Source organism: Gallus gallus, chromosome 2, assembly GCF_016699485.2.
Source record: "Gallus gallus isolate bGalGal1 chromosome 2, bGalGal1.mat.broiler.GRCg7b, whole genome shotgun sequence".
In the NCBI taxonomy this organism is placed as follows: Eukaryota; Metazoa; Chordata; class Aves; order Galliformes; family Phasianidae; genus Gallus; species Gallus gallus.
Window position 1 is genome coordinate 107,118,315 of NC_052533.1, and position 27,106 is coordinate 107,145,420.

At 42.7% G+C, this 27,106-nt stretch overlaps 1 protein-coding gene across 5 annotated transcripts in view; it reads left to right on the plus strand.

Moving 5' to 3' along the window:
- Window positions 1-27,106, plus strand: part of DTNA (dystrobrevin alpha) — a 220,355-nt gene that overhangs the window by 131,379 nt on the left and 61,870 nt on the right. For all 5 annotated transcript variants that reach the window (XM_046937866.1, XM_015282622.4, XM_025147924.3 and 2 more), the window contains 2 exons: window positions 20,214-20,427; window positions 26,237-26,322. In XM_046937866.1, coding sequence (XP_046793822.1) covers window positions 20,214-20,427; window positions 26,237-26,322 — 300 coding nt within the window. The remainder of the gene's footprint in view (window positions 1-20,213; window positions 20,428-26,236; window positions 26,323-27,106) is intronic.

The following is a 27,106-nucleotide window of genomic DNA, read 5'->3' on the forward strand; positions in this document are numbered from 1 at the left end:
CCTTCCATGTCACCTCCTGTCACCCAAGCCATCTTCATCTTCCGTCAGCTGTGCTCTCCTGCCCTGCCTTGACCAGCTTCTTGCTCAGACACTGTGGCCCAGACTCAGTGGGAAAAGAAATTGCTTGGAAAAAGTGTGTGTAAGGGCTTCTTTTAAAGAACTAATTTAATAAATTGCAGGGAGCTGCTCTTGGCTGCAGGCTGGAGATGTATGAGGATGGAAGCAAAGAGCTGTTCTGAGTGCCAGAAGTGACTCTTCCAAGAAAAGCAGAGCAGAGGTTTTATTAACACCAGCTTTTTTTTTTTACCCTGAGGTGCACATTAGCATGGAACAGTGTGTGACAGTCCTAGGATATCAGGTGGCTGTGCTTATCACAAACAATGCAGTGCTTGTTTCTGCATCCTTTAAAGCAGACACACAGAGGGTCGTCTCCTTGCCACCCACTGTGAAGTCTTTTCTCACTATGAAAGAGTATTTTGCTGAAACCTTAATTAAGGGTGGGTTTTACTGTTGATGTGAGTACTGTGGAAGGGGTTAAGATGCATTGGCAATCTAAGAGCTGTTCTCTACGGTATTTCTCCTTAAACTATTTAAATGATGTGGCCAAAAGTTGTTGTGAAGGTGGTAGTTGACCACCATCTACCAGAACACTGCTGTGTATGTTGTGCTCTGAGTATGAGCACTCATTGATCAAAGTAATTGTACCATTGAATTATTTCACTTTCTCGAGAGGAAGATACCTCTAAAGGTATTTTAAAAACATCCTTCAAAACTGCACATATTCTATAAAACTTTAGGAAAAAAAGAAGTGAAAAGTATTTACTTCCATAAAATTCTCTATGAGCACTTAAAGCAACAGCCAGTTTAAATAAAATCAGCCGTGTGAGGGAGAAAATCAATATCAGTCATTGCCGTTATTTGTCAAACAGAACAGAATTGAATCCAGTCCAGCTTCGTTCTTCAGAGAAGCAACAAATCTTCATAAGAAGCAAGAAAATATGTGCATAAATATGGAAAAAAATGCAGTGCTATCTTTTAAGGAGAGCTTCCTTCAGATTTAAGTATTCTCCTCTTCCTGTGTTGATACTATCAATAAATAACGATAACATTTACAAACTATTGGGGCACACCTCTGAACCTGATAGTGCCCAAATGTGAGATGCAAATATAGAACATCCCAAAATTAGAGACCTTCAGAATTCTGCACGTATGCATTCTAAAAGCTGGGAAGCTTTACTAACTGCAGCATGAATATGAATTCATTTTGTGCTTCCCTATTTCTGATGACTATTTCTAAGCATAGAAGGAATGAAAAGACAAACTCTAGATAATGTAGGTACCTCTGAGGATATGTTCAGTATAGAAAGAGATGATTATGTGCTACTTGCTTATTAGTTTGCACGTCTCCTTGCAGTAGCAGTAGTCTTCTCTTAATCATAAAGACCAGCACAAGATGCAGATACCTCTACTGTAAAAAAAGGAAAAAAAGTAAATCATAAGAACTTGAAATGGGGGCATGAATAATTTCAAATGAATTACAGCAGTCTTGGAGAGAAAGACCCCGGAGAATACCCTCCTGGAGGCTGCATCATCTTCAGATCTAAGAATGTAAAGCAGGAGTGTGTCAGCTGACTGTGACTGCTCTCATGGATCTTCACATTGGATATCGTCTCAGGAATAGCAGCACTCTAATCAGCTGAGGTTAAATTTCATTATTTGGGATGATAATAACACAGAGGAAGCAGGTGTGGAAACCTGATCAAAAGTACAGCATGTCTGTACTGTACAAAATGTACAAAATGCAGCCCACTGTCAAGGGGGGAGATGGGAAAGCTACAGGTGAGCACTGTGAGGTCTGTAACAGTCACAGAACTTAAACCCTACAGGCTGATGTTTCTCAAAGTTGGGTGTTAGGGGATTGTCCTTCACTTGACCTTCTGTGCATTGAAGCAGATCTTGAAACATCCAGTGTACATTCTCACCATGTAAGGAAGATGCCATCTTGACAGTGCTGACTTAAAGCTGTTTATCCATAACATTCAGACACAGAAGAGTAGCAATGCTTTCCTAAAAGAAGACATGAGTGTCCAGTGGCAGCAGCTGCATTTATCTTTCAACATTCACCAGTATTCAGGAAACACCAAAAAATTATGACTCACAGTAATCCCCAGTCATCCTTGTTCTGTTGGTTTATTAAAACCCCATTGTTTATACAGAGAAACAATCTGAGCTGAAATGTCATGTTAACATGCAAATTCCCTCTGGGCTATGGTGGCAGCAGGAGTAGAACGTAGCAACATATCGTAATCAAAACCATTATACAATTACACATCACTCACTTGTACAGAACTGTACAGCTGGAAAACTGCTGCTGTCCTCAGTGAACTTCTGAATGTGTTGTGAGGTTATTCTATGACTCCGGCTGCAGAAAGCAAATTTTGCTGATTTCCCTACATCAGAATAAATCATTGGCGGTTGAAAGCTTAAACCTGAAGCCACGCCAATGATTGTAATAAGATGCTTGATTAATTCAGACAAAAAGGAAGCTTTTTTTTTTTTTTCCTGTTGTAGTTTAATCCCAGCGCTTTAGGGTTTTGGGGTCTTCATTTCTGCCTTCAGTATTCTTCTGCATGAGTGAATTTGGTTTGGCTTGGCCTGTCTTATCCTAGTCGTAATACAGTTGTTCCCATGCAGGGAGTGCAGCTGCCATGGCTGTGATGGAGACCTTGTGAATGTCCAGGGCAGCCTCCTCCACCTCCACCCTGCTCTTCCTCCTACCTCCTCTGGGCTTAAGCAGTCATAGCCAGGCGTGGAGACACATCGGCTTAATTCCCATACATGCTGCCCGGTGCTTCTCTGATCTGCCTTTTTACATTTGTTTTAAGTTAGAATCATTTCTCACCCTGTTGAAACATAATAATTTCTTACTGAAAATGAGTGACACTTATTGTAAACACACAACTTTTGGATACTTTTCTTAAAGCTTTTTACCTTCTGTGCTCTGTGTTACCTTCTGTAACGCGACTGAAACCGGTTTGTCGTAGGAACTGGCAGTTTGGGTATAAAATGATGTAATCGGCCTTTGTGAACTACCAGCCCTTGTCAGGGTGGCAGTCGCTTTTAAGAAAAGGGTTTTATTAAACCGAAGTAAAATTACTGGTGAGCGCTTTTGTTGTTTCTTTATTTTCCTGTACTGGACTAACACTGAAAAGTATTTATGTCAGCCTTCCCACTGGACTTGCCGTTCCCCACAAAATGAAGTGTTGCAGTATCTGGTACTTGTGGTAAAAGGAAAGGGTATGAAGATATGCAAGTCTTGATTCCACAGTGGAAGTGGTGCTGTGACCTTTGTTTTACCCCAGTGGCCTAGGAAGACGTTGCTAGATAGTTTCAACTTTCTGTTCTGCATGAGAAAACATGCTTTGGTCTTACCTATGGAAAAAGTTCTCTTTTGGGGAACAAAACAAGAGGGTGTTCAGAAGCGTCCAGGTCTGGCCTGTTGATGAGCATCCTCAAATCTTTCATCTTTGTTTTAATAGATGCAGGAATCGCTTCTCTTTACTTTCCTAAGATGTGGAATCGTAGGATCTCACCACCATAATAGAAAGCTATTGTTGCTTTGATTCAGTGACTTCATTTTCTCCAGTGTGAAATGGAGTCCGTAAGAAATGCTTGATAGTGTGCAGGAGTCCCATGAAGGCCCTTGTGGTGGCAATATCCTGCCTTAGAGTTCTCAAGGACTGTATAGCCTGTGCAGTTCTGTGCTTGCCCCTCATTCTTTTTCTCTTCAGATGACCATCGCAAGTGGAGCCTCCAAATTATGATAATTGTAGAGTCATTTAGGTTAAATGACTTAATCCCCCATCATTGTCAGGATCTGTGGTTAGTGTTCTGTTCTCATGGTAGGTTTTTATCGTGTTTTTCATTCCATCCTGGAAGCAATAAAGCACAAGATGGTTTCTGGCTGGGTCACAGAGCAATCAAGCTGAATGACAAGTAATGTTGCCTACTTGAGAAGTGTAAAAGGTCTGCTTGGCTGCAATTTGGAACATTATTTCCAGGGAAAACAGTCTGCCTCTTGAATTTTTTATCATGGCACCTTCATAGTCTTCTAAACCCTCGCTAACAGTCTGCTGGGATATTTGCTTAGAAATCTTATAATTTATTTTTGTTGTTGTCGTTGCTGACCCTCTTGGATATTCTACAATCTGCTTATTAGTACTACTAAGTTAATTTAGTTTTTTGGGTTTTTTGCTTTCTTTTTTTAAGAAAACCGAGACTTAGCCATTCATGCAATTCCAGAAGATATAGCTTTAAAAAAAAAGGAAGAAGAAATAGCACGCTGTATTACATTACTACATTACTGGAGCACTGTGTAAGCTACTAATTCTGGTATCCCGCAGTACTTGAATAATGAAAAGAAAGATGAGCTAATGGTTTTGAAAACTTTTTTGTTCCTTTGTCTTTACTAGCGACGGAACTGCTAGTACCATTCCATATGGGTTTCCAGGCAACTAAGGGAAAAGGATGCATATATTATACATTCTGCATTATGCATCAATTATTTAATCAAAAGTTCAAAAGGGCTTGATTTAGCATATTCCCTGCAGACAAATCCTTCGTAAAGATTTTAGGCTGTAAGTGTTCACTCACGGCACAATATCTTGAAAATGGTTTCAGATTTTCTTCTTTTAACTGTAAAAGTTTGTTAATGTGCTTGACAGATCCTAATACCTGTCATATAAGCTCTATGTTTGGCATGTTCCACAGGACTGATTGCAGTTCAGCCTTCCTTCAGTGTTGGCACAAAGTGGACTGTTATTACTTGAGCGATTGCAGTGTCTCAGATCCCTGATTGTTTGCTTTTAAAGGCTACTGTCACAATTCCATCTCATACAGGATTAGCATAAGAGCTGTCAGTGGACATTTGGAATTCATTTCAGTGTCAAAAAGAGTGATCCAAACAAGGCTGCATATCTTAAACTCTCAGGTCTTTGCGTGCTTACAGATTGATTTTTTTCAGCCACACCCATGATCCCAAGTAGCTCCTGTTAAGAACTGACTTGCAGAAAATTGTCAGCTAATATTACTTTGTCCCTTGCAGAGGAGGATGTCTGCATGGGCATCCTTTGAGTCAGAAGCTGGCAGGCACATAGATAGGCCATGTCCCCAGTACACCTACAGGCCGCCCTCCACGACACCGGTGACTCAGCCCCGGTTCTATGCAGACAACTTTGTAATTGGATCACAGCTGAAAATCTTTTCTGACTGACTTTGTGAACTTCAACAGCTGCCACTCTCTGCATTATCTCTGATGGCTTTTCTGATACAGGTTTGAGACTGGGCAGTCTGTTCAGTTCACCAGCTGCTGTCTCTGAGCATCTGTTCCTGGTGTCAGGCATTAGTCGCCTTTGACCCAGCATGCTTTGGTTTAGTTATCCAAACCAGAAAGTGCATCCTATTTCACACTGGTCCTCCTAAGGAACATTTGCAACAAAAGAAAATAAGCAGTTGTTAACTTAGTATTGTTCTAGGTATTCTAAAAATTGCAAAATACACATACATGCAGCCACGCAATCTCATGAAAACAAACGGGTATCTTGGTGATAATAGAATCACCATATTGTCTGGGAGCTGCTTCTGCTTCACGTGACAGCTTTCACTTCTTTTGCCCTCTTGTGTCTCTCCTTCAAACTGTAGCTACGTTTTTAAATCTCCCCCATCATCATTTCTCTGCCCCTTCTTCAGCATCACCTCATTACGTGTAGCATGCGTTTTTATCTCTGACTTTTCTGCAACTCTTATGCTCTTAACTGCTCTCTCCACCCTGTTTCCCTCTTGGCTGCAAGAAGCCTGTCTTCAGGCACGTCCTCTCTTACACTTGAGCCTGTCCTACCCACATGGGTATTTTGCTGGGCTCTTCCAATGTCGTGCTAGCACCTCCATAAAGTGCCAGAGTGCATTAAGCAGTGTGATTTCATGTCTGTCACGTGTTGGTCATTCTCTCTATTTTTATCATTTGACATCATATTCATCTAAGAAAGGGGAGAAAAAATAGAAGTTTTCCTTGGAGCAGATATCAGTAAGTTGGGTGATTGCAGTACTTTGTTCCTAGGGAGCTCCAGTCCATCATTTCAAACCTATTCTGCCTCTATTCTGAACTCAGAGCAGAAGTTCTTGAGGAGCTGTACATGAACTCCATCCATACCTGAGAGCAGAGAACAATTTTGAAGCCCTTGCAGAAAACTTTTCCTCAGAAGATAAGCTCCAGCATTTTGCCTGTCCGTGTCCTATAGTACTGCATTAAAAGTGTCCTTTTCCACAGCATCTGCTGAGTTGGATTTTGTTGTGGGTTGGTGGTTGATTGGTTGGTTTGTTGCTGGTTTTTTGTTTTTTTTTTTTTTGGCTTTGGTGCTGTCACATAGCTCTGAATAATGGCCAAGCACTGTGTAGCTTTTCTAACCAGTTGTCTCCTCTGCGGTCTTCCCTAGACGATCTGATGCATCTCTTGCCCTGCCTCATTCCCTGCCTCATTCCCTTTCAGCCTCTGTCTCCAGTAACATTTACAAATAGAACTGCTGTGGAGCCATCAGGCATGCTGGCTGTGTGTGGCGAATGTTCTCAGCAGCTGTGGGCTTCTTTAGGGTGAAGAGAGCAAGGAGTGCGAAGAAGAGAAGTCAGAATGTAGGGCTTGATCTCGTTTTTTTACTGTAATTCACTGCTTCTGAAATTCCCAAAGTGCTTTTTCCTTCTAAAACCATCTTTATTTGTATTCAGAGTTGCACCAAAAGACAATTTGTGTACCTGTAATAATACAGGTCAACTTCATAATGCCCAGAATATTCAAAGAGAAGCTTGAGTTTAACTGTTACCTATTTTTACATACCAGCTGTACCTACTATCATTTTCTGTTAGTCTTAGTGGAAGATGTCATATGGCATATATATGGCATGCCAGGACAAATGGTGAGAACAGAAGATGTTGGCCATAAAAATAATTCCCCACGTTCAAAAGTGTGAAGAGACTGCATAATATAATGTCCTCAGTGTGTGCTGCTCTCGCTATGATTATGGGATGCTACACAATGAACATTCAGCTTCCCGACATTGACTTGTTTGTGATGTACAAAAGCTTTGCAGAGACAGTTTTGCTTGTGCTGAATTAAGCCACTGTGAGGCCACATTCAAACTGAGTTATACCTGTGATATTGTTGTTGGCTGGAACAGACTTTTAGCGGAGGAGCTGCCAGTGGTCTCGGACCCATCACTGGGTGAAGCATGGCTAATTCCAGTAGAAGTTCTGGGGATAGTTGGCCTTTAATTTGGTTCATGCAGACACGTCTCTTCCTGACAGCAAGCAACTTGAAAGTAAGTCTGCTGAATTCACTGACATTACTGTGGCATGTGGAAAGGAGTGAGTCAGTCTCGTAGTATATATTATGTGAAGAGGCTGAACTCAGTTTCCAATAAATGAAGTGAATGCTAGTATCATAGTACGTCTCTTGTAAAGGTGCCGATCTTCCACAGGTTTAGTTTTCCATGTCTTATTCATGCCCATTTTACCTTGAAACTCTTTATTTTGTCTTGAATTTGTAGGGTATCTTTAAGGATTGCACGTGTAAAGGATGACAGCTAAGTGGCCATGTACGTCGAGACTCTTACTCTATCTAGGGGCCCTGAAAACATCACTAGAGAGTTTCTGTCACACAGAGGAGAAGGGATATAGATGTGTGGTACTTCATCGAAATCCTACTTACCTGTCATTTTACATTCTGAGTTGGTGCTTCCTTTCTCATTGTTGCCGATTGTTGAGCACTGTTTATGTTAACTGGAGCTTTTCTCCTTTTTCTGGCCTAATTCTCGGGCCTCTCTCCTTAAGAAACATGATGGTTTAGTGCATGGTACCACAAATGTGGGAGCCACTGTCATTGCCTACTGGTTCTGGAGTTATAGTTGCTGAATGATTCAGCCAGAGACTGGGGCGCTGGCTCTTGGAGAAGGCATTGCTTGGGGTGTGAGTAATGGCAGGAGAGCAAATACATAAAGATGATGCAAACACAAAGATAGGATTTAGTCAAATGTCCTGTATAGTTTGCATGAATTAGACATTATCTCTTTTGTGGGCCAAATTCAGTCCATGCTACATAAGAAATTATTTAAATTAACATGAAAAGGATCAGCTTAACAATGTGCTTATTTGTACAATACTACGTTTATATTCAGGGAGGTGTGCAGTTCCTCACTCATTAGCATTCTGTACCTTGTGTTGTTGTTTACAGACTTGCCAATCCGAAATGATTAAAAAAAAATTAAGAACAAAAAAAAATGACGTGAGTCAGACTCTGAAAACAGAAGATGGGCTGAGGAAGAGCTTCGTCTTCAAGCAGTTTTGAGTATCTAATAAGTGGTCATTCCTTTTCATTGACCCTTGTGATATGACTGACCATTAAAGGTTGCCAACATAATCTCAACTCTTTTTCTATGGCCATGAGGGAGGAAAGGGTTATAAAGACCCGTTAAACTGAATATCTTCTTTGCCATCACAAGCTTCCGCTGTCGGGGATTTTAAGGAAAGCAGCAGTTACTGTAAGATCGGGGTTAATACTTCATATAATTAGAGCTGGTAACATATTAGTTCAAAGTTAGTGGGAAATATAAGTAACTCAGCTTTTCAGCATTTGCATTTGCTTTACGCTTGCTGTTTGCAGGTAACATGGCTAGAGCCAGGTGTAGGTCTCATGGTATGGAGAGGTTCTGAGGGGTAGAGGGCAGCTGGGAGCAGTCATACGAAAGAAAAGAAGAAAAGTGGAGTTATTTAGGAGAGAAAGATGTGGTATTAGTCAGAGTTGGCACTTGAAGAAACGTATTTCCAGAGGAGAGGAAACGTATTTCCAGAGGTACACCATAAAAAGGACAGTCAACGTGAAGGTTATTCTGCCCTTTCCACCTTTGAGGTTTAGCACTGTTTGCCTATCAAATGCGATAGCCTTTATAGTATGTTCACACTGTCAAATCTCCAAGCACGTATTCAGCTAAATTCACGGACAAGGCAGTTTTCTGGGGACAGCAGTGGGAATACACAGCCCTTGATTTGTGTTGGCTTGGTTGACGTTGTGCCAATACAGAGTTAAAACTTAATGGCCAACGTGTGCTGCATTTACTAAAATGCACCCAGTAGTGCCATCCTGTGGTCAAGGCTGTGATGAACAGAAGGCTTGTGCACTGTGTTCTGCCTTTTCTCTCCAAGCTGTTTTGCCTTGGATTATTGCACAGAAGCTGAGTTGCGCCAGGCTGTAAAATTATAGCTTTCTTCTCAGACACTCAGTCATTTCTGAACTTCTAGTTTAATCTCATAAATAGGAGTGCTGGGCCACATCTTTTTCCTTTTCCTGGAAACACTTTTTTGAAAGTTTCCATAATTCATTTTCTGTCACCGGTTGGGTGTAACAGAGATGGTGTTTTGAAGATCAGCTGCAGATACAGTACCACCCAATGCTGGAGGTTGTTTTACATCCTTTTGGGAGCGCAGAAACGTCTTCCTAATATATTTTTATTGCAGTATATTACAGAAGAATTACATCTAATTAAAATTTGGAAATGCTGTAGTTTTACTAATGAAATACCAACTCAGCTGTTAGGCAAATTGCCCTTATTTTAAGAGAGATGAGAAAGATGTTGTGTATCATCCATATTTACCGACCAAGTTTTGTTACCTCATCCCCATTTGAAGGAAATACTTAGCCACACTGAGGCCTGATTGCACAGTGCCTCCAACGAGGCATTTCTTACTAGAATAGTGTTAGAGAGGGATATTTAAAAATAAGGGTGGTGTATAATCTAAGGGTACCATTGTCATTTTGGCCAGAATTTACAGAGTTTCTGGATATGGAATGTAGATATCAGCAGGTTTGCTATTGACATGTTGGTCTTACGAATGTGCTCAGGTTTTTAACACAGGTAAATGATATAGAATATGTGGATTTGAGCTACGAGGCTTCTAGTAACAGAGCAGTGTTTTAACTGAGTGTTGTCTCCTGTTTGTCATAAAAACGTTAAGGAGCTTAGAGTTATGTTTTTTTCTTATTCTAATTGATGTATGTCATACTTTATTCAGCATTTCAAATAAATGGTTTCCAAGTGTGTTTAAAAAAAAGGAACCCATTTCCCAGCAGCTGGGTTAAAAGCTGTGGCAGCCATTTCCCCAGCCCAGCACTGTGGGATGCATTGCCCCCTGCTCTCCCTTACAGGATCGGCTGTCATTAGTTGTGCTTGCCAGGGAGACTGTTGGCCTCCTCAGCCACCCACACAGATCCCTTCAGTCAGTACAGGTGAGACAGAATAGGCAGGAAGAGACAGCAGGGGGGAGAAGGAGCTTTTATTGTAAATGTAATTAATGTAGACGATAATAATTTTACTGGAGATCTCCATATAATCTTACACATTGGCGGCTTTGTCAGTTGCCATATTAAAGATAAAAAGACCACATTTCAGTGTATGGTTATCCTAGCAGTTCTTCCTCGTTAATAGCACTTGGCCAAGTTGACAGACACATCCAACGGGCCACATTTGTTTAATGTGCTGAGTGATCAGAATCTCAAAAGGTTTTAAAATAACTCACTTTTCACTCTGGGCAGAACAGTGGGTGAGAATACAAGAATGCAAGCCTGGTATTTGGACAGGAGAACTTTTAAAAGTTTTCCCCTGAAATTCAGCACCTCAGCTCTACGCTTTGTGTCCTACAGATTTCCAGGCATCCAGCAGCCAGCTTTGGCAGCAGTTCAGGAGTATTGCCTGTGCATGCATTCTGTCCCATCATCCTGGTCATTAATGAAGGTGTTCTACAGCTTTGGCCCCAGTATTATGCCTCAGGGTATGCCATTAGTGACTGGCCTCCAGCTGGACCTTCAGCTGGACTTGGTGCCACTCTTAACAAGATTTTCAGCCTGGCAGTTCAGACAGTTTTCAGTCTAACTCACTTTCCACTTGTCTAGTCTGCAGTTATTATTTTTTTCAATGAGGAAATTGTGTCAATAGCCTTGCTAGAATCTTAATAAAGAATATCCATTGCTCTATCTTGTCCAGTCAGGCAGTCATTTAATTGTGGAAAGCAAACAGGTTCGTCAAGCATGATTTCTCCTTCATAACTCAATGCTGACTTCTCCCAGTCATTTTCTTGTCCTTAACATGCTTGGAAATGACTTCAGGAGGGACAGAGATGAAGTTTTAGTTTGCTGGATCCTTTTGCTTGTTTTTGAAGAGAGTAACACCAACTTTCATGCAGCTCTCAAGAACCTAGCCCCGTTGCTACAACCTTTAAAAGGTAATTGAGTGGCCTTGCTGTGACATCACCTGGCTCCCTCAGCACTTGTGGGTGCATCCCATGTAAGGTACCACAGACTTGTGAGTGTCCAGTCTGTCTAAATATCCTCTAACCAGATCCAAACACCTCAACCAGGATCGTCTTCCTCTTCTTGACTGTCCCACTTGTCACAGGGACCTGCGTCTTCCTGAAGATGAAGCTTGTCAGTAAAGACTAGGTAGCTCAAGTATCTCAGCCTTCCCTATGTTTTTTGTCACTGGGTGCTACACCCCATTCAGCAGTGGACCTACATTTTCCTAAGCCTGTCCTGCTGATGTGTTTATAAAAGCCTTTCTTGTTACCCTTCACATCCCTTTCCAAATTCAGCTTGAGATGGGCAGTCTTTGATGGGAGTTTGATTTCTACACAGACAGAAATGTTGTCTCTGGTTACTCTAGATTATCAGTACCTCAGTGCATCATCCTCTTACAACCTTTCTTACTATTATATGGGCACATTTTTCAAAAAAATTAAAGCATTTGGGGATCGGAATAACATGGCTGTAAGTATTCTGAATGTTTTGTTAATTACTTCTTTAAGCTTGAAGTATTTACTTGGCATTCGCTGCACCTACAAAACTCGTCATCACACAAAGTAGCAGGAAGATACAATTATAATTTACATATATATATCTATATATGTTTAATAAAAGAACTCATATGTGTGACAACAACCTGGATGTCCACCACTCTTGGCTTTTTGGAAAGCAGTGGTGACCAGCCCAAGAGCTGTTAGTAGCTTGCAGAGCATTCGGAACTAGCCTAGGGCATGCCATGCCTGTTGGATTAGCTGCCCAGTGGGTGCCCAGCTGTGCTAGAAGTCACTGTGCTGGATAAACTGTGTCTGGCTGCAGAAGTAGATGAGGGAGGTAGAGGAGAAGCATAGAGGACATTTCCAGGAGCAGGTTCAGATATTTGGGCAATGAGCATAGCCTGGGTGTGCCAGGCTATGGAGGGTGACATCTGTCGCCAGACATACCCAGCCAAAGAGTGGAGTACCTCATTTTTAGCCAAACAGACCTAACACTCTGTTACATTTTCTTTTTCATGTCATTTGGCACCAGAAAACGTGGAACACTGCAAGCCATCATAGTTGGCACTTTGGTCTGCATAGTGGTAGGACAAACATTAAGTCTTTTACTGAGCATGCAGCAGCTGCTTGGTATGAGGGGCAGCTTGGCCACAAACAGGTGTTCTGTAGTGGGAAAACACCTTGTTCGGTGCTCCATTACCCTCCTGGCAGCAGAAAAGAGGAGACGAGCGTAAAGAGTGAGTGACTTCCCAGGGCCTCACAACAGTGATGATGACAGATGGCACCAGCACCCTCATTGGTGATGGGCTCATGGATTCTAATCTGAAAGAGAAGAATCATCTAACATATTTTATAATATTTGTAAGATTGTTAGACAAGGAAGCATGCGTCTTTCACTTCTAATGAAATCCACATTAAATACCTGACATACATTCAAGTGTCATTGATTTCAAATTGCAATGCCAGTATGTTTAAGCTCAGGCACATCTGTAAGAGCTGTTCTGAACTAAAATTGTAATGAAATGTATTCTTAGATTTATTAAAATGATTTAAATTAATACTTCTTTAAAATTTTTCTTGTATTCACCAACAAACACTCTCAAGGTGGAATTTGGTGGTTACCATCAATTGGGCATGTTTACCTTAGATGTAGTTAGGCCCATTGTACATTAAGTAAATTTGAATTGATTATTAAAGCCATAATTTAGTTGCTTCCCTTGTTTGATTAAACAGTCTTCTCCTCCATGTTCATTTAATAATAAATGGAAAGATAACACTGTAGTGTTCATGGATCAGGTGGAATACAAAAAATACAGTTGAAGAAGTGCATTTTTTTTTTTTGCGTAAGTAAATTGCTTTAATCTTGAGAAAGCTTAAGCACGCAAACTGTTTCATTCTGGTTTCTTTTAATTGTTGCTTTTTCCACTTAGAAGATAACTTCCACTGCACTTTTCTTTATGCTTGCTTCAGGCAACGGCATTTCTTGGCAGCTGATGTTTGAAGTAATCTGCCTCCTTTGAGATTAGTGATATATCCAAGATTATCTCACAGCTTCTGAATCTCATAGTAACTATAAATAAACTGCATGATGGGAGGAAGACTTCATTTTTCACCTTATAAATGAATTTTAATTTCTTTGCTTTAAGCTGAGAAAAAAAAAAAAAGAGTAGTCCATCTCTTATCTCATATTTTGCCTATACTGTAATCTACCAAACAGAAAACTGCTATTTAAAAGTAGCCATTAAAGTAAAAATGCATTGATTTTCCCCTAATGAAGAAGCCAAAGAACTCTTGGGAGAAAAAAAAGGCAGATCAAAATTGGTAAAACTGTCATATGCAGTTATGGTAAGCAACATCATTTTGTCCAAACTTCTCTCCAAATGTATCAAGTACCCCTCCTTCAAAAATCAACCTCCTGACAGAGTTGTAGAACGGTGGAATTCTGCACCGTGGCTTCTAATTCCTGTTTTTCATTGTAACAAATTAGTAAAAAGCAATAGGAAAGGATATTCTGAGCACAAATGAAGGGAGAATGGCAGGAGGTAAATCTTCAGGAGTGTCTAAAAGCTTTTTGGGTAGAGGAAAATGCAAAACACTTTTCAGACTGAGACCGTGGTCTTCTATCCACACTTAAATGCTGCAGAGAGAGACCAATTCATTTGCAGTGTACTGGCAACAGTCTCTCTCTCCAAATGTTATTTTACCAGGTGAAGAAGTTCACTGAGGAAAATAACATTTGTTATTTGGAGTGTATTTCCATACGTTAATTCTCTGTGATTTGGGTTGCATCTCCTCCAAGAATGCATTTGTTACTAATGGTTGCTGTGTAGAATAAGTGAATGGCAGCCGTCTGTACTGCTGTTCATCTGCTTCGTGCGCTCTGTAGTTGTGTTGTGCTTACATGAGAGTTTGGTAGCTGTGAGCAGAGTCCCATGTTAGGTCAGAGCTAGCTCTAGCCTTCTCCAAAAGGAACCTGCCGCTGGCCAGGTTGTGCCTCTGAGAGAGCAGATTTTAGAGAGAGAAAAACACTGTGCAGCAGCAGATAGGAGAGGAGTGAGAAAGTGTGAGAGAGAAAGCCCTGCAGGCACCAAGGTCAGTGCAGAAGTCCCCTGCAGGCCGTGGGTACCCCATGGAGCAGATCTCCGCATGCAGCCTTGGAGGAGATCGCTGTGTGGTGGATGAGGCCTGAAGGAGGCACAGCCCACAGAGAGCCTCTGTAGGAGCAGCCCCAGGCTCAGGCTGCAGCCTATGGAGAGGGGCCTGTGGTGGGGCAGGAGGGCTGGGGAGCTGCTGCCCATGGGAAGCCATGCTGGAGTACCTCCTAAAGGGTGTGCCCTGTGGTACGGAGCTGTGTTGGAGCGGTGCTTGAGGATCTGCAGTCTGTGAAAAGCCTGGAGAGGATCAGTTTGGGAAGGACAGCATTCCATGAGACGGACCCCACAGCGGGGCAGGGGAAGGAAGAGACCATGAAGGAGTAGCAGACTGAGCACAGCTCCCATTCCCTGCACTGCTCAGGAGAGGGAAACAGAAGAGGGTGAATGAGGGGAAGGTGCTTTTAGTTCGCTTTTAGTTCACTGCTGTCATCTGTTAGCAATAGAAAATAAATTACATTACTCTCCCTATGCTGCCTCTATTTTGCCCGTAACTATAATAGTTGAGCAATCTCCCTGTCCTTATCTCAGCCCTTCAGCACTTTTTCTTCATATTTTCTCCTATTCCTTTGAGGAGAGGCAACGGGAGTTCAGCTGCCCATCAGATGAACCCACCACAGCAGTTTGCAGTTGACGTTTGGCTGGGCTGCGTAGCCTTGAATCACCTTAACTCCACACAAATGCTAGACATGAGCAGCTTTTGCTCCTAATGTGTCATGGTAGTCTGGTGACTCTGTAAAAACAATTACCAGATTTCTGTAGCTTTGGAGATCTGTTCGAGAAAGGACATTTTTCTCGTGTTGAAGGGTAATCCCCTTTTGGGGTGTAAAAGTGGGCAAGGCAGCAAGAGCTGCCACAGGAGCCATTACTGAAGCTGAGATAAACCTACAGAGTTTGATTTTGTTGAAGGAATTAGGGCAGATTTTTTGAACTCCCTCTCACCACAGTACTTAGAAGTCAGATTCAGGTTTTATTGCACTACGTGTAAGGAGAAATGCCTTCTTCAGTGAAATTAAGACAATCTGAGGGATGGGCAAATAAATACATGGGCATAGCAGAGTGATGGAGAGGATGGAAAATAAAATGGGAGGGAAGTAAGCTTATGGGAAGTTGGCAAGTCTAACATTCTGTTTTTGCATTTAAAAGAGTGTGACACTACAGATTCCTTATTAGCTGCAGTTTGAAACTGACATAAGTTTCTAATAGTGCAGTTGGATAGAGTGGAGCTTATAGAGGCCTACATTTTCCTCTGCTTTTTCCCACCCTAGGTGGGCAACATGGTATAATACTTAAGGTTGATTACTATGTAAGTATGTCTTTCAAAAACAGGATTCTGAGTGATCAGTACCAGCCAGATGCAGCCAGTGCTAGGTCAGGGGATGCAGAGGTGGTGGCTATGGTATGAGCTGATAGCTTTTTATACAGATTAAATTATTCATTATTTGTATTTTCGTATAAAACCTAATTCTTGTAGGCCACATAGTGATCAGAACAGAACAGGCATCTTTCCTTAATATTTAAAGAACAAGGTGTGGGATTCATCTCAGTTAACCTTGCCAGCCCTGAGATCATATCTCAGGTATGCTTGTTGTCGTATGCTTTGTAGTCAATAAAGAAATAAAGCACCTTCAAAGCATCGTTCACCTCATCTGTCTCTAATAGCTGATTTTAGATGCCCTTCAATTTACCAGTTTCGGAGGGATTAAGCTTTAGTGGGTGAGTTCCAACCTCTTGCCCATAACAACTAACTTGAGTAAAAGCTGGAGCAGTCCTCGTAACAACAGTTTAGCAAACTCTACTTGTGATTTTGAGCTGGAGATTTGAAGAGACGTTTTCAAAATTAGCAGATGTTAAAAAGTCTGGATCTTATCCATCTTTCATTTCCTCCTGCAGGAAGGAGCCTCTGTAAAATAAATTTAAAATTCATGAGTAAAATGAAAAATAAAATGGTGCAATAGGGTTGTTGATTATTTGGCTTCAAGTGGAACCAAGGCGTTTCTGGAAATTAAAAAAAAAAAAAGTCCAAGTGAAATTATTTATAGTATCAAATGCACAGCAGTTCTGTGAGACTAATACTTTATGGTGGGTGGGGGACGGTTGCTGCTATGCAGTTGCCACTAAATCATTTTCTTAGATGTGTGCCCTACCTTTGTGGCATACCAATGAACATCAGGACAGCCTGTGAGGCTTTCAGGTTAGAGGTAATGCTAAAAACAATTTTTTTTTCTCTCGAATGTGTTAGCGTGCTGATATTATTAGTCTCACCGCTGCTAGCCTCTGGATACTTCCCTTCTGAAAACCATCATCAAAATTAACTCTGGATGTGACTGTGTTATGAGAAATGTAGTAACAATGGGAAAAGAAGAAATGCTGCAGGGACAGAAGTGAACCAAATATGGATGTGGGCAGGACAAGACTTCATTTCTCTGCACTGATCAGGTGCGGGGCTGCTTGAGGGATACCCCAACCAGCTCCAATGACATAGAATCATATCATAGAATCATAGAATGGCCTGGGTTGAAAAGGACCATAATGATTATCGAGTTTCAACCCCCCATGCTATATGCAGGGTCACCAACCACCAGACCAAGCTGCCCAGAGCCACATCCAGCCTGGCCTTGAATGCCTCCAGGGATGGGGCATCCACAGCCTCCTTGGGCAACCTGTTCCAGTGCATCACCACCCTCTGTGTGAAGAACTTCCTCCTAATATCCAACCTAAACCTCCTCTGTCCCAGTTTAAAACCATTCCCCCTTGTCCTATCACTAACCACCCTCATAAACAGCCATTCCCCCTCCTGTTTATATGCTCCCTTCAAGTACTGGAAGGCCACAATGAGGTCTCCCCGGAGCCTTATCTTCTCCAAGCTAAACAAGCCCAGTTCCCTCAACCTTTCCTCATAGGAGAGGTGCTCCAGCCCTCTGATCATCTTAGTGGCCCTCCTCTGGACCCGCTCTAAGAGCTCCACGTCCCTCCTCTACTGGGGACCCCAGGCCCGGACGCAGTACTCCAGATGGGGCCTCACAAGAGCTGAGTAGAAGGGGACAAACCCCTCCCTCTCCCTGCTGGCCACCCCTTTTTTAATGCAGCCCAGAACACAGTTGGCCTTCCAGACTGCAAGCGCACACTGCTGGCTCATGTCCAGCTTCTCATCCACCAGAACCCCCAAGTCCTTCTCTGCAGGGCTGCTCTCAAGGAGACATGATTTGTTGTCCTTTATATTCCGTTCTTCCACTGCCGTGGTTTGGTTTTTTTTCCACATACCATGCTCATCTACTCTCAGATGAGCAGCCTTTCCCTCGTTGTCCCTTTTTCACTGGCCACAGCGTTGCTGATTTTACATCCTTATTCTGTATTTATGTCTGGGTTGCCCTAGTAATTTCTGCCTTGGTCAGCAGTGCTGTTCAACTGCTAACCCTGTTCATGCTTTTTCTGGGTTTGCTATCTTGCTAGTGTAGCCTCAAGTCAAGGTTACCCATCGGCATGGGTATTTCTCCCTTTCTCCTATTCATTATGCTTTGTCATTGCTCACGCTGCCACCACTTAGTGTAGCTTCAGTTTGCACACAAACCCCAGCACCCCAAAACTGCTGGTGGAAGCACCTTCTTCTCCATCTCTTCTGTCTGTTAACAGAGGCTAGTCTCATGGCGTGCAGCAGTAGGACCCTGGTGGAAACTTCACAGTCAACCTTATGCTTTCTGCCTTCCCTTCCCCTCGTAATAAGGCCACGGAATAAGTGAAAAAGAGCCAGTCTCTTGCTGAATCTTTCAGCATATTGCTCTGTGTTTCTTCCTTTGCTACCTTGTGCTGGTGACCCAGATTGGGAAATGCATTAACTTCTCTCCTGGACCAGACAGTGGCTGGCTTTTTGGTAATGACTTCTGTCCTCTGCCTAATCTGTTTTCTGAGCCATGTAGAGAAGGTTCCTAGCAAGGGGCAGTTGTTATGTGCAGCCTGTCTTCTCTAGGATTGTTCATCTCCTGTTTGCTGAGATTACCTCAGTGGCAACTTGACGGTGAAAACTGCTTGAATGGGACTGGCTGCTTTAACAGGATCTGAGTCTTACGCTGGATGTGTTTTGGGGAATGTGCTCTCCCTGAAAGATAGAAAGGATGAGTTCACAGAGGCTGTGTGTTCACCTCCCTGCCTTCATTCAGGATGGCTCTCTGAAGGCGATTTCCTGACGAGGTCAAGCAGATAAGGTCAGCTGTAGAAGCTTCCTTTTAGTCTAAAGACCAAGTAAGCAGTTAGTGTGACAATGGAACTACATCTTGCACTTTTTCCCAATTATTTGCTAGGGAGCAGCAAGAAGTGGAAAAGTGCCTTGTATAATGCCAAGTAGTTGCTGCTGCTGTTGCCACTTGCCTGTATGCTCTGTGTTCCTCCTTGGGCCTTGCAGCTTACATATGCGGTAGCAGGGCAATTGAGATGATTTTTTTCCCCCCAAGGTAGAAGTAAAGAAACCCAATCACTGGGAGAAGTCTAGACTAAGTAAACAGTCAGTGCAGTTTCATTTATCTAACTTGTGTTGGCTTACATTTCTCTGCCACCGGACCGTCACACCACATTGCAGTCTGAGACTGCCTGCAAAGCAAGCAACTGAAAATATGATGAGGAGTAGAATTCATTTCGGTCCGCAATAAAATGTATCTCCATCCAGATACAGGTAGCCCTCGACATGAGGGCATATCGCTATGCTAAGTAATAAGAACTGTACAGTAGTTCCTCTGGTAAAAAGAAAGAATTTGCACCCCGAACCTCATGATTTATCTCGTACTGAAATTTTTAGGAAAGAAGGTAATACTTAAGATTTAAAAAAAAAAAAAAAAAGATGATTTCTTTTAGTCGTGTTTAAACTGAATCTAACTTCTGAATGACTGTGGGTTTCTTTTTGATTTTTGGCATGGTCCACCACTTCAAGAGTTGTCCATTTGCAGCAAGCCAATCATACAGTCACAATAACACTGCTATGCAAACAAGATCTCCGTTCGGATACAATAAGAGGGCTGAGCAGAGGTTGTCCTTTCAGCTGTCCTTGCAGGCAAAACCAGCCCCTGTGAAATTCAGCTTAGATCAGGGCTTTATCAAAGGGAAAGATTTAACAAATCATTTGGAAAATATATTTAGAAGACCAAAATGTGACTTCAGGATCGCTCATTACACGTCTTCTGTTTGTATGTAGTTTGTCTGCCCTGACTCAATTACAGCTCTGTTTCTGTAAAATATTTTGCTTTCAGTTCAAATTGCTGCAAAGCATTTTGAAAATGTCAGTGTGTGTTAAGCACTTAGTATTTGTAGGTTCTTCTGAAAAGCCCATATGCTATGCAAATTAATATCTAAGAGTAATTTCTGAATGGGTATCCATAGAGACACGGTTCGGAAAAATTATTAGCATGTGTTTTCCTTCCAGTGGTTTCAGTGAAATACAGATTTTTACTTGAACACTTCATACAATGAGGAGTGATTTCCCGAGCTGAAGTTGTACTCGTTGCAGATAGTGATAGCAGTATATGGTCTGCTTATTAACGGGTTTGGCTTTTATTTGCTCTTCTCTCCACAAAGTTGAATTCTCAGTGGTGGAAAATGCATGCATTCATGTAATGTTTCCTGAAGCACCCCTTGTGTGATCATTCAGGATTGTGTCCCCCTGACTGTCTGTGTGCTGTCCCCTAGTGCACCTGGTGGACATTTGGAACGTGATAGAAGCCTTGCGGGAAAATGCCCTCAACAACCTGGATCCCAGCATTGAACTGAACGTGGCTCGCCTCGAAGCCGTCATTTCAACCATTTTCTACCAGCTCAACAAACGGATGCCGACGACCCACCAGATCAATGTGGAGCAGTCCATCAGCTTACTGCTCAACTTCTTGCTAGCAGCCTTTGATCCGTAAGTCTGCTTTCATACCCCCACGGGCTTCCCTCCTTCCCTGACTGGTGAAAGGGTTTCGCTTGCTCTGAAAATATCTCTGGAAAACAATCCCACAAGCTATATTCTGACCCAAATAATGAGCGTGTGAATAGTGCTCTCTAGGGAGAGAACCTAAAATTAAGGGCCTCTCCTTTCTGCTGAGCCAAATTCAGCACAAGTGCGTTTCCATCCAGTTTCTCAGATTCGTTCCAGTTTATATCAGAGAGGAATTATCTACAGAAACAAATTTACATCCACTTCTAATTTACGTTGTTATTTATTGACGTACCAGTGGCTGACACCACTGCAATGACTCTGCGGCAGTGACAGGGGTTAATAGCTCATTATTTGGAAAGAGCTCAATTTACTGCGAGTTCTTGCAGCTGTAAGCATTTTTTTTTCTGGCTCATCCCAGTGCAGACCATGACAGAAATAGAATAAAGACCGGGAGGTGAAACTGAAATTCGTGTTGTTTATTACTGCATGGGACCCATATTGCAAAAAGGACAGGTTCAAGATAGAGTGAGCTGCTTGCCGTAACGAGTGTACCTTGTGTACATATTAGAGTTACTGAATGTGTAGACATCAGCCTGCATTGCTGTGTTCAAAATCCTCAGCCCCATGCTACTGGAGAACAGCAGTTAAGTCTGCATGTTGTCTATTGCCTCTTTATGGCAGTTCACCAGCTGCAAACATCAGCCATGACGCCCTGACATCAGAGTGCTGCCCCTCTCCCCTCCCTCTTTCCATCCTATCACTCTGTGGCCCCAGTGCTGGGTATCGGGGCTGGGTTTAGTGCACCTTTTGGAGGCAGCCCAGCCAGGCGGCTCGGTCACCATGGCAACGGGGAGAAAAAGTACTTGTTCCACATGACAAGGCTGCACCCGGCCTCCCCTCCGGTCCCTCCGAGGGAAAAACAAGAAGTCAATCAGTCGTGGAACTGTAGCCTTCAGGAATAATTTTTCCCTCTTGACGGCAGTAAAACAGGGAACAAGCATTTTAATGTATGCCGTCGAGGCTGTGACAAGAGCACGAAAGGACAAGGAAAATGGCCGGACGCACGTATTGGTGCAAGCTGCGTGCAAACTGCTCCCCAGCTGACAAGCAGCAGCCCCAGGACCATGAGAGCAGGAGCTGTGATAACGTGCTTGGTTTGTAGCTCACCACAGTGGGGGGTGGAGGTGTCAGCTGGATGTGAAGGCCGCTCGTAGCAAAATGGAGGATAGGGTTTTACTCCTCTGTACAGAAACAGAATGTGAGAGCAGGGTACGGCTTCCCCTGAGCACAGCTTCCCACGTGCTGCGTGTGGTGCCCTGGTCTGGGCTCCCAAAGGACCTGAGGAGGCTGTAAGCATCTCGTTGCCCTCCTCAGGCCGCTGCCTTCAGGCAGGGTACACGGGGTGCATTTCCTAGGGCAGAGACAGACAGAGCACCCTGAGGAAAATGCACTCTGCCTTGGGACCTGAGGCAGGGACTGGCTGCACATCACCCCGTGTTCAATGCACCGAACACTGTGTGTGTGGTTCATCTCACCACAAGGTTCAGGTGCAGTCTGTGATACCTAAGTTCAGGCTTCACGGAGATCTGTGTCATCTGGATGTCTCTTTAATATGATGGGTGTTTGCCCACCTATCACAAATATAGACATGAAAGTCAAACGTCTGATTCTCAAAACTGGTGTCAAAATCCTTTAGTGTGACTCAGATGATTGATGTTTTGTTTGGAGTGTTTGTTTAGCAACCTCCTGTAGTGCAGATTTCCCTGATTCTAATGGGAGTAGCTCCTGCTCAGTACAGGAGTGGAATAGAGCTGTCTGGGTTCTTAAACAGCACTGACATGTGTCCATACGTTGCATATAGGGAGAAAGACGTGGAGCTGTGAGGCTGGATGAAGTCTTCTTCTCCAACTCCTCCCTCTCTTATGGAGAAACTGGACAGTTACACTAAATAGCCTGGAGTCTTCTCTGATGGAGAAGAGGATTTTATTAGGTGCATGAGTCATGATGAAATCAAAATAGTCACTCCTAAAATAGACCTGTTGTCTTTGACCTGAGTTCACTCCTCTGTTTTTTAGCCGTGTTTTCAAGAAATGGTTAGCCCTTCCAAAATGCCATCTGAGCTTCCAGATTGTGAGGGGTGTGTTTATTAATGAATAAGAGCACATTTGATTGTATGTACGCAGGCAGCAACAACAAACCCAAACCATAAAAAACCCCACCCAGACTGCTTTCTAAGGCTAAGACAACATCATAGCTCTTCAGCATCACTGAGAATAGATCACAAAGTGTTTTGGTGTCTGTGGCTATGCAGAGCAGAGGCTGCTCCTGCTATTCTGAAGAGGTTGCTCAGTTGCTCATGTTTGAAATGCGAAGTAAAGGAGTGGAAAAGTGGAGTCCATCACTTAGTGTATAAGAAAGGACCACAAGGGACAAGTCAATATATGATTTAAAATCCAATATACCTCTAATTTATTCAACTCTGGTCAATATATGCTGCCCCACATGTAACGTGCTGGAAACCTGCTAGCAACAAGTTGAAGATCATCCAAGCTTTATACAGCGCTCCCTTTATTTATAGCCCACTTAAAATCTGGCAGGATTCTCTGCCCTTGTGCAGGGAGCATTCCCCTAGGTCTGCAGTACGGTTGTCTTGGGAGCTAGAACCTGGCCAGCACAACTCAGAGTTATCATGGTGCAATGCCAGTTACCTGTGCTGAGCCCTCATCCCAATTCTACGAATCCCATATTCTTTCACAGCTTTGGAGATAATTATGTCCCCCTGCTTCCTGAGCTTGAAGGGAGGAAAAAGTGGGGAGGAGTTACAGCGTGTGAGATTTCACATTACATCTCCAGTGGTGCTCGTTCATCCTAAGCCAAAATCAAAGTGCAACCTCAAAAAACTGCAAGTCGACAAAATCAGAATTCACAGACAGAAATGTCATTCTGCTTAATTTACCCCAGCTTATGAAAGTCGCTGTCATGTGGTAGAGGTCCATGATAGGCAGAAAATGGTGAATGGGCAGACTTAAAATATATGAACAAAACCATTCCTGGTTTGCAATATAATGTCATGTGGCAATTGGGCAATAGTTTTGCTTCAAGGGCTCAGGTGATTAGCTGGCTTTATGAAATAATAGCATACCTCATTCACTGGCACACGGATACTGTACAACATGACAAGTTCAAACCTCTCTGAAAAATTCATCCCAAGACATGTCAAAGCCCAGACAGCCAACTAGGTGGAATGTCAGCCTCATTCAATAAAGCAGTTCCTAAAAAGACTCTTATTAAGCAGACTGTAAGATAGTCTGTTCTAGGTCATCTTCAGCATCTGCTCAGTATTGCAATACAGCTGTTCTTCCTGCAAAGTTTAACTGACAGGAACATCGCGGATATTTCTGTCCCTTGACATGTTTGTCTCACCAATAGAGCTGAGAGCTCTGGGCAATGAACAAACTAAATGTAATTGCAGGGGCTAGACTTCTGCAGAGCAAAGAGGAAATATTCATGCCTGGTTTTAATCAAACGTACATCAGAGCCATATTGAGTTCAACACGTAGAAATGTTCCGTGTCTGTTTGGATGTATAAATTCTTGCTTGGCCATCCACTTGGGGCTGTGAAGTGTAAAAATGCCCTCTTGTCCATCTTTGCTAATCATTGGAAGTGATGCAGTCAGGCTGGATTTCATGGAGGAAGTCCTGCAAAAAGAACGGACAGTTGGCCGTTCTGAATTTTTCTTTCCTAAATGAAGGAATGTTGCTTGGTTCCAAAAATTCTGTCCCTGAAAACCATTTGTGAAAATCATAGAATCACCGAGGTTGGAAAAGCCCTAGGAGGTTGTAATTACAGCCTCTGACAATACTGCTTCTATCTCCCTAATTAAGGTGGGTGATAGGAAATCCACAAGTACGGAAGTTTTGCTACTAGGAGTTGATGGAAAGTTGATCAGGCAGTCTGGGGGACAGTCCCTGCTCTGGAGAGAGGCCATCTTTCGCTGCAGTCACACACTGAATGAAGAAACCTTCTGCTCTGCTCTGTGTCTAAAAGCATCTATTACTTTTTGCCCTTTTCCCCCCAGCAGCAGGAGATAACCTTAGTGCCCTGACCACCATTCCCTTCTCTAAGTACTCTCTCCCGTGCTGCTACTAAGTGCATGTCAGCTTCAGGGCTTGCCTTGGCTATCATTAATGCTTCCGGCACTTTTTTGCAGTGAACTGAAGAGGAACTTCTGGAAGAGGGGTGCTTTATAAAACCCAAACGTTTTCTGCCCTCTCCTGTCTCCACTAGCAGAATTTATATCTTCCTGCATTATTTGTTAGAGTTAGGGTGGTATGGTTAGGTTGCAGTTGGACTTGATGATCTTTAAGGTCTTTCCCAACCTGAGCAATTCCATGATTCTGTGATTCCATCCAGCCTAAAGCTTCGTTCAGTGGAGAGCTTCATGCTGCTGTGAGCCGCTGCTCCGGCATTGGCTTTCATGCAGCAAACAGTGCGAGGCCCCGCTGCTGCCAGACAGGGGCATCTGTAGTGCTTAGCGATAGCTTAGGGCACTTCTGCATCCGAGTGATACTGGAAAGTCTTAGGCCCCATTATCCTCTCTGTTCATCAGTCATATTTATTTATGCATGCGTGTGTGTATATATATGCACACACACGCACATATATATTTGGAGGGCTAATTGAATTTACTCTGGGTCTAGTGATGCTTTTATGAATACAAACGACCGATACAAAACACAGTGTCAGAAGTAATCAACTCTAACCAAGAGATTGAAGAGATAAATGAAATCTTATTCTTTTCTGGTCCTCTGTTCCGTACCATTCGAGTGTGGGAAACGCCGGTGGCTCTGGGATGGAGAGCTGAAGGCAAGTTGATGTGTCTGCCACTCAAGAGTATAATCCTGTTAGTAAACATAACTAAATCTACCGGGGAAAATATCTACATCTGAAGCAGTTCCACATGGGCCTCATTTTTTGTTCAGATTTTTTCCATAGCTTCTTAATAACGCCATTGCTTCCATATCACATTTATTTTTCTCTAGCATAACAACTCTTCCAAAGGCAGGTAAAAACCTCATGACAAAACGCTGCAGAAAAAAAAATCCCAAAGGTTTGAAGGGTATGATGCAAAAAAAGGAGTGCAAAGTGATCAAATTCTCAGCTGTAGCCTGTAATGAATTCTCAGTTCGTTTGCACAAATTAGAGTCTAACCAACGAAGAGTGGACATGCAAAAAACTGGAATAGATTCTGAAAGTCTTACACTGGGATTTTAGTCTCAGGAAGCCAGGCAGAGGGAGCACAGTGTAATGAAAAAGGAGATGTGCGCCAAAGCCAGCACTAAAGAACCTAGTGAAGATTTACTTCTTCAATACTGAAGTAATGAATTTATTTCTTTTTGTCTGCATCTCTTGTTGTTTTTCTGACGGAAAGCAGAATTTTAAAAGCTGAACATAGCTGTGAAGCATGTAGCATGCTTCAGTGTGCTAAAACAAGTAGCAGGGGGAAGCCCATGAATTTGTCCTTCAGTACTACTGTTGCATAAACAGCAGTAGTGATGATCACCTTAATGCATCATGAGATAAACAGTTTAATACTGGGAGTTGCATACGTTGTGCATCTCTTTTGAGATCTTTACGGAGCAGCGTACTGATGTTTGCCCATGCAAAGCTTCAGAGGTCTTTGTGTGTGAATCTCCTTATAGTGTGTATTACAGTATGTGTCAACGATGAACATTTGAAATGGGAAGAGATCCACATTACAAAATATGTCTGCTTTCTATTTTTGAACAGGGAAGGACATGGTAAAATTTCCGTTTTTGCGGTCAAAATGGCCTTGGCAACCCTTTGTGGAGGAAAGATCATGGACAAATTAAGATGTAAGTCTTCTGGGTGGTATTTTTTACCTGTTAATCATTGTTTTATTTGGAGATACAGCAGTACAGGCAGGGAGAAGGAGGAATTAGGATAGGCTGTAGTTTCCTTGCTGGGTTTGGGATTTGCACTGTATGCACCTGCATGGAAATTCCACTGGAAGTTTGACTGAATGTCACAAAAGATTTCATGCTTTTGAGACCATGTATGGGAACTGTTGAATCACGGCCTGAACCTCTGATTGACCACCTGAGGCGAGCGCTGAGTCAGCTGCAGGGGCACAGGTGAACACAATTTCACCTGAGGGACTGGGAGGGGTGGAGCCTGGCTCCATCCCTCATAGACCCCATTTAAGGGCTGACTCCCAAGGAGGAAGGATCTCTGTCTGGAGATCGCTCCTCTTGGAGCCCTTCTGCAAGCCCAGGATGTGGGTAAGAGCTTTATTTCATTTCTCCTTTGTAATGCTATAATCTCTCTGGTCCAATACCCGTTTGCCGTACAGACTACATTGCATATATTCAGGCTCTGATTAGTGAAAATTTGATTTTTTTTAAGGGGGGGATGATTAAATGCAGAGTATAGTCAAGTCCTTCCAATGTTCATTGTGAAGCACCATTTAGCAATTTCTTAGCCTTTAAAAAAAAAAAAAACTCTTTCATTTTGCACTTAGAAGTACAATGTATTTACTCACTATTTATATTTCTTCCCATAGGGCACATATTAATTCCACCTATTTTGCAGAATGGATTCTCATTTCACAGGACTTATTTCCAGTTCCTAGTTAGCTAA